Source organism: Taeniopygia guttata, chromosome 1A (assembly GCF_048771995.1).
Source record: "Taeniopygia guttata chromosome 1A, bTaeGut7.mat, whole genome shotgun sequence".
Lineage (NCBI taxonomy): Eukaryota > Metazoa > Chordata > Aves > Passeriformes > Estrildidae > Taeniopygia > Taeniopygia guttata.
The window spans coordinates 54,426,301-54,439,723 of NC_133025.1; the positions used below are offsets into that span (position 1 = coordinate 54,426,301).

Genomic DNA, 13,423 nt, shown 5'->3' on the forward strand with positions numbered 1-13,423 from the left:
AAATTGGTCTTAGTGCTGTTAAAAGGAAGCTTCTATTCAAGAGACAACACAGTAGTAAGAAAAAGGTATCATTTACTCCAGCACAGTTCTGCCTAAATGCTGGCTGAGGTTTCCATGGTTAACTTAAATTAAAATTAATTCCATATTTTTTGACAGAAGGTATATAAAGTAATTTTCATATTTTCTTCTTCAACCATAATTAAAAAGATGAGGAAAAGGCTTCATATGCCTCAAGTATGAAGGTATATTACAGCAGACATTTTAGGTCTTGAATGGCTCTAACGCTTATGTTAATTGAGACTAAATTAAATGGGAAAGCAGAGTGTCATTATTGCCTTCCTGTGATTATACAGTTAACAATACATATAACCCTGTGCCTACAAGGCAGTAACAGCCTGTGTGCTAGACTTGGTTGCTTGCTCTAAAAGGAAGTGAACCTTAATGCAGATTTGATCTTCATTCATCAAACACTTCTTTTGTAAGAATTATTAACCAGTAATTCAGAAACAAGAGAAGATTGTGGGAGAATAGAAAAGACTTTTTGTAGCAATTTTCAACAGATAGCCATAGTAAAGATGTGAAACATACAGTATCAAAGGGAAACATAAAATGAAGAGCAGTTTAGCTTGTGTTCACATGCAAGATCTACTTTGTGAGTGAGCAGACAGGTTCAATGTGTGAGAAGACACAAATGGTATGGGTCTATCAGGATGCAGAGACATGACACATGCTTCCAAAAGAATCCTCTCAGCAGATTAAAACCATTCTCATTCCATAAAGGCCTTCTGATGACTTCCCAGAAGGGAGTCCACAAGTGCACAATCCCAGATTAAGGTCATCCTGCTTACGAGCACTCAAAGGCATGACATCACATTACAGACAGCTTTAATAAAAGCTGTCAGAATTCACTGATTCATCATCTTACTGGCTTCTGCTAATAAATCCACTGTTTTCAGCCCTTCACAAGTTTGATTCCCCATTGTTTCTTAATCAAATATGTATATAATTTACAATTAATTGAAAAAGCAGAAATCCAAACATGGAATATAAGTTTTTCTACACTTTGCTTTTAGAATTAGTCCTGAATATCCTGAAACTCGGTGACAATTTGTTAACCTACAGTTTCTACAACTGCTACAGAGAGAATAATCTCTCTTCGAGGCATTCTAGGTTAGATAAATCACATTTCACTCTGGTGGATGAAGTACAAATCTTGATTTTGGAAATACACCTGGGGAGGCCAGAAAAGAAAAGCACAAGTGTGTTTTCCTAAGACCTGTTCAAACCCTATGGTCTCACCTGCTTTCCCATCCTCTCAGCCTAAAAGGCTGATACTTTAAAACGTAAACTTAAAAAAAAGGTTTTGGGTTGAAATAATAGGCATGTGCCATGTCTGGACTGGAATATATTGGCCTAGCTTTGTGAACAGCACTGACTCCAAAGTCAGTTCTATAACCACTCTTCACTGGGGAAAGAATTCATAAAATAAAGCTGGGGGATCTTTTTAGCATTTTGAATTCTCCACTAGCAAATAGAAGCCTTCACTCAAAGTAGAGGAGCTTGCTTCGACTAATTTTAAAATATACAAACAGAAGCAACCCTATTAAAAGTCTTAAAATGACATTTATTCAGTCAATGTGATAAGAAAGAATTCTATTACTTGGAAAGTGCTTTTCTCACTCTCACCTTTCAATCATTATTTGCATACAACCCAAATCACATCTGAATAAATTCCACTGGCCTTCCTTACGTACCATCCAGCATTATTTATATTCATGTAGGATTACTAGTGTACAGAATAACCAAATACTTCCCCAAGAGAGCTGACTGCAAATTACAGAGGAGACAGCTTCCTGTGGGAAAACTCCAGAGGAGGAAAGATCCTCAGGTTAGATGTGGAAAGACACAGAAATAGAAGGCTGCTTACCTTCAATAAGTGAAAAGCAATGGCTGGAAGAGAAGAGAACAAAGTGGAAAGTGAGAAATTATCCAAGACTGTGGCTATGTGAGAAGACCATAGAACAAGCAGATGAGAGCATGTAAGATGAAGGAAGTTAATTTGATTTAGACTCATGGACATTTAGCAAGACAGAAATAGCAACCCTGCATGGGGGGAAAACTGCTAATTTTGCTAAAGATAGGGCTAGGAGTTAAATTCTCATCTGACAGGCTTTCTGGTTAATGGCAGGGATGGCACTCCATATATATCTCAGTTCCTCATCAATAAAGTAGGATGTTGTACAGAAAAGCCACAAATGATTCAGGGGACAGTCAAGTTATAAGGGCACTATGTGAACCTGCAGAGACATCTCTACCTAACAGATCCCTAATGAAGAACAAGAAAAGGAGAGAGAAGGAGAGAGGGCCTATAGTGACACAACCTGCCTGAATTTTAGAGAGGAACACAGATGTTACAGACAGACTGTGACAGATGGATGTACAACCACAAGAAAAAGAGAGAAACCTCTGAATAAAAAAGGCCTGGAGAGGAAGAAAAATTTCACCAACTAAGAAGTGTGACAATATAGAGAAAGATATATCCAAATGACCAGGCTGACTAAAGTTAAGAGCAGAACAAATCTCTGAGTGTCTCCTCAAAGGAAAGCTTTCTAATTTCAGGACAGTGTTACTTGATCACCAGCTACTGCTAGGTGTAGTGGGCACAGTCTATTATTACCAAACATAAAGAAAAAAAGCATGGGGAAGTTACAGACAGGAAGAAATAGGGTTCCTGCTTGGGGTGGAAGAAGGGAAGGGATGGAAAATTTCTTCAAGTATAGAGAAAATGGGGAAAAGCCACACGTCACATATAACAACTTCAGCCTAAGAAGTCTAAAAATATATACTTCCTTTCAAGTGTGAGCTATGGGCAGAATGGGGGGCAGCTGGTACCAGAAGTTATTAAGTAAGATATAGGCAGTCACAAGGTGAAACTCATGTACCAAAAGAAGCAAGCAAAGGTGATGAGAGGTTTGCAAACAGACTGACTGGTTGCAGAGAGGATCAGAGGGACAGAGGAGACAGACAGCTAATCAGAGAAAAAAATGTTTCCCAAGGGCACAAAAAGCCCTCCCGTACACATGGGAGTTTGTCTGAGCAGGTTTGAGCATACAAAGGGTCCAGAGGGAAGCAAGGAATGGATGGGACTGAAGCAGCACACAGTGGCAGTATTTCCTTGTAAAATGGTGAGCAGCTGCTGGAACTCTGGTCATTCACCCTCATTATTCCTTCTAACCATCTCCTGATAATGAGCTTTCCAAGGTGAGTGTAATCAAGAGCATATGTACAAATTCTTGCTAACTCAAACTTCCTTCTTTGCTATTTACTATTTTCAGGTATGACTAATATACAATAGCTGTGGGAAGCATGTCCTGGTCCCAAGCAGACTGCTCCTGCCCTGCGAAGTCTAAAAGCACAAAACAGATCATGTGTGGGAGAAAGCAAATAATACCATCTCCATGTTACAGACTGAGAACTGAGGAAGAGAGCTAGTAAGGGATTTTCCAAAGATTTCAAAGGAAGTCAGTGGTAAGTGGATATGGAAACCCTCTCTTCAATATCCACCTGGTGCTTCAGTCACAAGGACAATGTGTCTCTTCTAAGGACACCCTTTTCATCCTCAGAGTGTTCTGGTAACAAGAATCTTTGACTGAATGTGTATATTGAGTGTATATAGCTTAAGGTCTTATTGAACCATGTTGTAATTTTGCCTCTATTTCCAGCTTCCTTGTAGCCACTTTTGGTCTGAGCTGAAATTAGCAGTGCTACCGACTCCATCCACAAAGCCAACTTTTATATGTACTTACAGCTCTGTTGGTGAAGTTACTAAAATCTGCCACTAAGATTTGCTTGATCATCTCTGGTGAGGAGACCACCACAAACATCTGGCAACCAATGTAATACCTAGAAAGAAAAAAATAATAATTTTAGCAGATGGTGACCACAGAGAACTATCTCCTTCCCTAAAATATCTCTTTTTGCTCGAATATACATGCAGTGAACAAATATCACAGAAAATGTATTTCCTTGGGTAAAGCAGTATCTTTCCAGCCCTCACAACTATTAAATAAGGATGCATGGACCTGGAATTTAAAGGAAACAGCTTAAAATCTTTTACTGATTAATCATTCAGCCAACATTTTAACAGAAAGGTTTACACACTCTATGCTCATTCTGAATTCTGTGCAAAGTGCTGTAGTATCGCTAAACCAAACTGTAGAGGAGCAAAACATTAGAAGCCAACTGAAACAATCATGACAGTCCTACAAAATTGCATTTCTTGACATGAGCCACATGAAATGTCTTTTCATGGCTAAGCCCTACCTCTAATGAGTCCCCCCAGCGTGACTGTAGTAAAGCACATTTCCACCACTTCTATTAGCATTGGAACTGAGTGCATCTCAGACTCTGCATTGCCAAGGACAAACCTTACATTACATGAATAGAGAGGGGGAAAAAAGTCTGACCAAGTCTAAGGGTATTAGTAAAATTTCAGAAGAAGAATAGGTGATAGGGGTGTCTCTGCCTGTACACACTTTATCCTCCCTGCTCCCATTTCAGTATGACCTTGTAGAGCCAGGTTCTGCCCTTCTGGGCCTTCACACCATTTTGGAAGCTGCAGAGTCACTGGGACCTGTCCCAACCCTACAACTTCTAGGGGCACAGAGCTCCCTTTCCAGCAGCATTCCTTCCAAGGCCCACAAGCACTCGATGGTTGGCTGCTCTGCTGGGGGAGGAAGAAGCATGACCAACAAGTAGAGGTCACTTGCAGTCCCTACCTTTGTTGATCACTGGACCAGAAAATCTATTCAGGCAGTGCTGTCTTTTCTCCAGCAGGAGAGAGGAAGAAGAGGTTGGAGGCAGGCACAGGAGAGCCAGGCTGCTTACAGCAGAACACAGGAGCAATACCACAGAAGCTGCAATACCACAGTAATATCCATGCCTAATCATTTTGGTATGATACAGCTCAGTATCGATATATTGCTTATCACCTGTCTACACTGCAACAACTGAATAGACAAGCAAACCCTGGACTGAATTAAATATAGTAACTAGGGGTTCCCATGGCAATGAAGCTGCAGCAGCCTGATTTCTTCAAGGGCAACCAAATGTAACAAATATCTTGATTCCAAAGCAAGGTTGCACAGTTCATTTTGACCACCCTACCACCAAAACTTGTAACAAAAAAATGGCAAAGAACACAATCCTTCCTTCAGGAAGGAAGACATCATCTTTTCTTCTTTTGTGGGTTTCCAGAGGGAACTTTTATTTCCCAAGTGCAACCCACAGGCTCTACTGGAATATTAGACATGGGTGGTGTGGTCTACGAGGAAAAAAAGGTTTTTTAACCCTTGTTACAAAAGGTTATTCACCCCTCCCAGTTTGTTCAATCACAGCAAAAGTAGCTGTCTGTAATGGTCAAACTTTTATTCAGAATCTTCATAGGTGCATAAAAAAGAGATGATGCCTCAGACTAAAGAGGGTTTTGATCACAGATTTTAGCAGAAGAGGATAATGCCCTACATGCAACTTTTGTGTGTACTTTGTACAGTTTTTCTAGCATCAGAGAGGCAACTCAAGCTCTCAAGACAAAGACATGCGCTGCTCTGAACCCACCCAGAATGACCAGCCACCAATACTGACCTCTCATGCTCACACCTGGCTTTTCTGTTTCTCTCTCCAAGTTAAGCAAGTTCCCTGTCACATTTATTGGTTAGTGACTGATGGTCCTGCAACAAACAGCTTTTCACAGGGACCAACTTCCTGACATCAGATTCCAAATCTGAATCAGAAGCTGGTTATGTCTACCCAGAGACAGCTTAATGCTGACCAGCAAGGGGCAATGCATCATACATCAGGAAAATATGTGTGTAAGAGAGACACACTTCTAATTTATTTCAAACCTGGGAAATTGTAAAGTTCCAGCTCCTGTCCACTGGGATAACAGGACGCTACCCACAGCAGGAGTCTTTATGTCACAGTCTGCTTTGTGCTTGAAAGCATTCAGGACTAAAAATTTGGGACAGGAGCATCTCCTACTCAAGCTTCTTTTATGAGAAAGTGACTCACAAGCCAAGCTTATGCAAACAAAATCTATTCATCATCCTCCAACTCAGACCAGTCACCCAGTTCTGTTTCCACAGCTAAGCTCGCTCTTTTTTATTTACTCTTCGCTAACTTTCTAGCTATAGGCACCTGCTTCTCCTTTCTTTATGCAGTTATAAATTAAGGCAGAGAAGGAAAAGAAGGGGTGGGGGCGAAATCCCCTACACCTAATAAATTGAAAATTCTAGGGAAAAAAAAAAACAAACAACAAATTACTTAAGTTGATTTTTAAGCTAAGTTCTGCCTTTTTTTAAGGAATGATTGCTAAAAAGTACACACATTATTGGATCTCAACCAGCAAAAGCTCTCCTCCTGCCTTTTTTCCATTCTCCTCCTTTCTGTATACAATCTTTCCAGCCTTTTCTAGGACACAAAAAGATGAGGCTGTATATGGGCATACTCTGGAAGTCAAAATTCATAAGTCAAAAGCATTACTTCCATGGTCTTTCCCTGAAGTTAAGAAAAAAGGACAAATAGAACTAAGTGTGAAACAAGATCACGTGAGCTATTGCATTCAGCAAACACAGGTTTGGAACCTGAAAAGCTGCCAGAAAGATGCTTAACTGAGTTTTAATATATTTTAAATCCTTTGTAGGATCAAGGCCTCAATTACAAAACAAGAGGCTATCTCCCAGCTAGGTGTTTTGGGTTTTTTTCACTTGTTTCAAAATAGCGAGTAAAAGATAAAATCCTCCTGAACAATGATCTATTCTTCCCAAGTAAATAACATATCCACCCCTGCCATGTAACTTCATTTTGATTCTGTATTACTGGATGAGGATATCACTAGTCTCATGTAGATTTAGATTTATTATTGAACAAAACCTGATATTCTTGTCAGATTTTAATAAATAAGTATTTGAGAAAAACAAAAGCCTCTGGGCAAGTACATTGCAAATGGATTCATGAATAATTTAGGACAGTACTTTTTATTAACTTTTCCTAGGTTAATCTTTCCACAGGGCTCATTCACACATAGAAGTCCTACCTTTAGCTACAGTACCATTACACTTAGCCCAGCACTTTATAATGGTTTCATCTAGGGCTTTTAGGGTGTAAAGCAAATACTTGGAAATACCTGGCCTGCTCCTGCAGAGAAGCAAGAATTCATGCATATAGTATGACACCCTTGGGGAGATGCATCTCTGTCCACATGGAAATCAGTCGTAACACTACCACACCAGCAAAAATAAATTTCATAACCCACACATGGAGACAAATTTTCCTGTGTAGACAAGGCATTGGTTAATTAAGTTATGCTGTTGAGGCAATTTCTATTATATTTCAGTTTAAACTGCAGCCCTCCAAAACAGCAAAAGAAATCCGCATTTTAGACCAGTAGCTTTAGCTCCATTGGAAGGTGAGGCAGAAAAGACCTGACACCAGTACATAAACAGCACAAGTACAGTGTGAGCTTCCTCCAGCAGATGAAAATGTGAATGAGGAGCCATTGTCCCAGCAGGCTGCCAGTGCACAAGCCAGCAGCCTTGTGCTGCATCATCCCCAGGAAGGCCAGGCAAAAGGGCTTTTACAAGCATTCAGCAGAGGGCATGGATCTATTCCCAGAAGTTGTGAAAAAAGTAAAGACTGCCAAGGGGCTTGCAGGTCAAGGAGGTGGTTATATCACAGGGTATTGAATAAAATAAGCCAAATTTCATCAGAAGTGTTTCAATAACTGCTGAGGCTACAAACACCCTCCACACCCAGCTGCAGCAGTTTCACTCCTAAGAGCAGACAAGCGTCCCTCTTAAGGCAATTAATGAGACAGACAGAGATGAGTACCTTGTGCTCAGGGTTCACCCAGGATGTTGCAGTCCTCTCTACAATGATTTAGTAATTCGCTAAACACATCTTTTCTTTTATCCACAAGAATAAACAGCAATCCAGCAATGATATCTGCAGGTTTGCTCATGCACCACCGTTGCTTTCTGCAGAGATGTGGCCTAAATGTCTCAACCCCACCTAGTGCCTGCCATGGCCAGGGCCACAGAAGATAACCCATGGAGGCAAGAGATGCCTGCCAAGCCCAACTCTGAGCTGAAGTAGGAGTGATGAGACAAGGGGTACGTTGGACTGCCTAGTCTCTCCTAAAACACTTCAGCCCATCATTTTCCTTCCCAATGTTTGACAGGGATCCCCCCAGAATGCAGATTTTCGCTCTCAGATGACACAGAGGATTAATCAGCTACTTTTAATTTGAGAGAGCAATTTAGCATCATGCTCCCAAGATCATCCTGGCCACACTGCATAGTCATCTGCTGCCAACAGCGTCTCCCAGCTCCTGAGCCATGGCTTTTCTGTCTGAGCAAAGCTCACAGTAATGTTGCCTTGCTGCACAGGAGAAGGTGGAGAGTACATACAATACCTTATGGCAAAGGGCCATATGTTTTTGTATAACATCCATGTGGGAAACACCTGCAACCCTTTCACCTTGTTTACAGTGCTGCTGTCAATTCACAGAAGACTTTGATCTTCCTATCTATTATCAGCCCCATTTATTATAACCACATAAATCATAAAACATATATATGCTGTTAGGCAATAAGCAAGGCTTTGTTTTCTATGCTGTGGTCTGGTAAAGTACACAAAGATCACCTGTAGAGCCATATGAAAATAGAATATTTTATTATCACTATTTTCTTCAGGGAAGAGCAAAGAACAAAGAAAAAACAAGCCAGTGGGGGGAGAAGGAGAGGTGTACAAAGACACAGAGATACAATGGGAAAAGGCTGATTTCCTTAGGCAATTTTTCCTCAAAAGAAGTTCCTCCATCACTCTGCCTCTTTTGTTTAGAGACACCCTTTCATTGCAGGCACAGAAATGTAAAAACAAATAGCACAATGCTTGTTTAAAAGAAGCCTGAAGTCCTTCCTTACTGATTTAATTATTTCAGAGACCAGCAAATTGATTTGTCATAGCACTATCCCCTCTCAGTGCTCAAAGCCAATTCAGATGTGGTAGGACTAAGCAATATATAATGAACAGCTGCAAAACCCAAACACAATCTGCACAGAAAGGGTTAGTTTGGGCTGAGAAAAGGAAAGGAGTGGGACAAATTTGTGAAGTATCACAAGTATTATTTGTGTTATATTAGCAGCTAAAGGTCTCCAAGAGCCCCACATCCTAATTTGACAGGAGATATTCATACATAGAAAGCTTATTCTAGGCCTGTTATTTACAACTTAAATAACCTGAAGTGACAGTGGGGAAAATAACATCTTCCATTTTCCATCTGAGGAACTGGGGGACTGTCAGGTATGGAGGAGATGGGAATTGCCAGCAATCACCTTTTTTTTCCTGTTGATACCTTGTGGGAACAGAGCTTCTCAGCTGCTATGTACACCTGGAAATCGCATGCCAGCTATCTTTGGGAAGGCTAGGAACTAACTCCCGGATCATTTGTTCTGCATCCTAAGCTGTGACTCTAGTCGGCAAGGTGCTTCCCTGGATGACTTTTACAAAGCCCTCACAAGTTGAGTATCTCCAGATTAGAGAACCATGAAACATCCATTAACACTTAAAAGAAGAAAAACCAAAAACAAACAAACAAAAAACCCCAAACAAACAAAAAAAACCCAAAAAAACCAACCAAACAAAAAAAACCAACACCCTAAAAACAGGTGAAATTACTGCACATGAAAATGAAGTCCCAGTAGCACTGAGAAGTCTCAAGCACAGAGAAAAGTTTCAAAGCACAGCTCTACCAATACACACACACACCTCATCCAGGGACTAATCCAACCCATTGTATAAATTCATGAAAAGAAGAGGCATGGCCACACTCATTTCTACTTAAGAATAAATTGTTCCTTGTTTCCTTTTTCAATGAACTACATTTCTTTCCATGTTATGAAAGCTTTAAAAGAAGCACATAGGACTATTAATTTAATTCCTGGGTGCATTAAAAATATAATGTAACATAAAATGCTTGCTCACACATACTTCCTGTGCTCTGCACGGTTATGCACCCAACTCTTTGTCCACACACCTGGGATTAAAAATTCTATCTTCTACATACCAAGAACCTCTGTGCTATCTCAAACTCGCACCTTGCCAGAAGGCCTCTGCCTTCTGACATGCTTAAGGAAGTATCAAAAAGAGGGAAGAAAATTCTGGGATTATTTATCTTCTCCCCACCACTAAAAGCACAGCTATTTTTAAAGGAGTTCTTCCCTCGTCAGGTGTAGTAAGAGACTTGTGGTATGAAAGTAATACATTTAATGTTGACAACAAAGTGAAAGAGGGATGATTGAGGTCATTATAATGTACAGATTTGGTAGAATCTTTCAAGTAACTTATAGCAGGGTGCAAAGGAAATCTGTTTCTGAGCATCTCTAACCCCAGGGTTTAGCAACTTGAGGGTGTCACACACATTTACTAATCCCTTCCCCCTTCCAAGTGAGCAGTGCAGGAGACACAGCCTCTGTATGGCTGTGTTAATTCATTCATGAAATGAAGTAGATGACATTTACCCACATATAAGAAATGACAGAGATTAAATTAAGCTCACAAAGTGCCACAAAGAGGAAAAAAAATCTACCTCTGAAGTATACAAGCATATTCGGCAATCTATATCCATTTGGTTTTTGGAGGCAATCTGAGTCCAGACCTAAGTGCAAATGCAATAGCTCAAGCCTGTGTTTAGGGGTTGGGGAGAGAAGCAGTAAAAGGGATGGACAGTGATAGCAATTGTTTCTTTTCTCTGTTCAGGTGGCCTGCAGCAGAAGCTGGGTTCCAGGGCAGCACAGAGCCATGGGGTCGTGGGCTGTGCTCCTCCACAGCCGGAGAGCTGCCACTTCTCAGTGGCAGGGGTTATTTTTATCCTGCCAACTGGGCTAAGATGATTACCACTGCCGCCGCCACTCCGCGTGCTCGCGTCACACCGCTAGCGCTGATTAGCTACATCAGTATTCCACTTCATTAATGCCAAATGAAAGCTGTAAATAAGGTACTGCTTTTACAGGATGCTACTGGAAAGGAGAAGTACTGTGATATTAATAAGAAACCAGTCACTCCTCCTGCGTGGGTGCATGGTGCTACTGTGACCGGGTGACACTGAAAGTCCTCACAGCTCTTCACCCTAGCAAGAGTGCCAGAGCAATATTTCTAAATCTTTTCCCATGGTGCTTCCCACCAAGTTGGGCTGTATTAGTCTGTGTTTTGTTACTTCTGTTTAGACTGTGGTATTTTCACCAGAGCTTGTTTTGTCTGCGCTCGCTAAAGCGCGCCACGCCTGACTGACCTCATGTGATGGTGCAGCAGGCGTTTCCTGTGGGTTTCAGTGCATTTCTGTGCCTGGCCTTACTGGGGCCTTTCAAGATGCAGCATGAGAACAGTCTCATCTCCTGGTCTTTGTGCCTAATTCACTACTAAAGTACTCCTTTGCCATACCTTGAGGGAAAAACCATCAGGTTACTTTTTCCAGAACACTGGATTATTATTTCTAGGGAAGGCTACCTCTGGAAGATAGCAAACTTTCTCTGCCTCCAAACTTTACTTGCTACTATGAACACAGTGTTCATTTGTATGGATTTGTATGAGCCTATTATTTATACTCAACAATGCTACTCATTTTTACAGTGGAAGAGAAAGAAAAAACTTACAAGATAGCTGAGGAGGGTAAGCAGACAATGATGCTTGGTCTAAACAAGGATAAATTTTTTCGATCTTTTTCTTTTTTTTAATCTCCCCCCACCCCTCTCACCCCCCCCCCCCCCCCCCACTTAAGGAAGAGATAGGGATCTGCTGAACACTTATCCTGATTTCTTGTTAGGAGCTCTAAGCAGCTTCCTTTGACAGACAGGTAAGCAATTTCTGGGAAACAACAGGCAGCATTACCCTGGCAGGGCTAAAGCCATTTCATACAAGATAAATGGAGACAGAGCAGCACACTTGCAGAAGATGAGGTATACGACTGTGATGCTACATCAAATAATATGGCTGAGAGAACATGTGGAGGAGGGGAATGCAATGCAGGGCTGCTTTCTAGCAAAGTATGGGGGACCTATCTGAATACACATCCGTGGAGCCAAGGAGGATATCCCTGTGTTCCAGAATACAGGGGAGCATGTGTGTGTCACAGCGCAGGATCCAATAAAAATCTGGGGTCAGGAGACAAAAGGAGGAGAGCATATGTGTGACCATACAGAGAAAATGAAATGGGAAGGTGGTCGAAGGATTTAAATATAATTTGTGATACTACAACATCACAAAATACAGCAGGCAATAAAGCAGGCTGATACAATAAAAGCAGAAGTGCAATAAAGTTTATAGTCACACACCTGTCACTAAACTTCATATAAGCAAACATTCCAGGGTGACTAAAACAAAACCCATGTGATCTGACTCCTGCCTCTCAAAGTCTTTTTGACCATGATAAAATTGAAGTTTGCATTATTTTTCCTGCCTGAGACCTGACATCAGGGTACACAGAAAAGCCATCCATAACTCTGCCTTTCTGCAAGTTTCATCTCATGTATGCTTTACTTATCATGGCCAGAACTCAAGTGTGACTGGAGTTTTTCACCTCTCCAGTTTTGCTTAGCCATTTTAGCCCTGGAGGAAAGAAAAGGCTCTCAGAACACACCGAGTATCCCTATCTGCTGAAAAGACATGTCCTCATACATATCTTCAAAAGCAGCATTTGGAACAGAGACATTCAAAATCAGTAGGCTGTTTCTGTTTGTTTTAATTCTGCACTTTATCTTTCATTTCTTTATAGGCAAGACAGCTCATCTGCCTCCCATAAATAGGATCAGCAGTGGTGGACAAAACAATACTTTGTTTTTGAATGTATCTGAAATAAACATGTACATAGTTTTCTTTCACTCTACTCCTTCTTACTGGAATTTTGGTTTTAAATCAATGAGAGAATTACATTATATTGTACACCATCCCTCTTAATACCTTTGCTCTGCTTATGTTAATGCAGATGCATGCATTTCTGAAATAATACTGTCTTGATATTAGAATATTTTAATTCTTTAATAATAGATAGGACTCAATAGACTGGGTTTGTTTTTTTTTTTTTTTGCATCATGAACACAGCATGATGGAATGAGTAAGCAAATTGAATTTCATGTAACTACACATGCAATAGACCATCTTGAAGAATAAGAAGTGACACTTTGACTTGGTCATGGTTACTAGTCTGAAAATATCTGAAGTTCAAGCAAGTGGGGTTTCATAAGTGGGAAGCCACGAGCCACTCATTCATTCATTTGGTTTGTGTGCAATAAAGACACAGATCCCAGCCAACAATGGACAGCCTTACTCAGGGAAGGAAAGGCTTGTCAGACAAGCCATGAGAGGGACAGTC

At 40.8% G+C, this 13,423-nt stretch overlaps 1 protein-coding gene across 11 annotated transcripts in view; it reads right to left on the reverse strand.

Moving 5' to 3' along the window:
* The window catches only part of TBXAS1 (thromboxane A synthase 1), a 259,778-nt gene that overhangs the window by 123,480 nt on the left and 122,875 nt on the right, over nucleotides 1-13,423 (reverse strand). For 10 of the 11 annotated variants that reach the window (XM_072923497.1, XM_072923496.1, XM_072923495.1 and 7 more), the window contains one exon: nucleotides 3,807-3,903. In XM_072923497.1, coding sequence (XP_072779598.1) covers nucleotides 3,807-3,903 — 97 coding nt within the window. Of the gene's footprint in view, nucleotides 1-3,806; nucleotides 3,904-4,778; nucleotides 5,035-13,423 lie in introns of those variants that run through there. The other variant, XM_030263225.4, reaches the window with a different exon arrangement.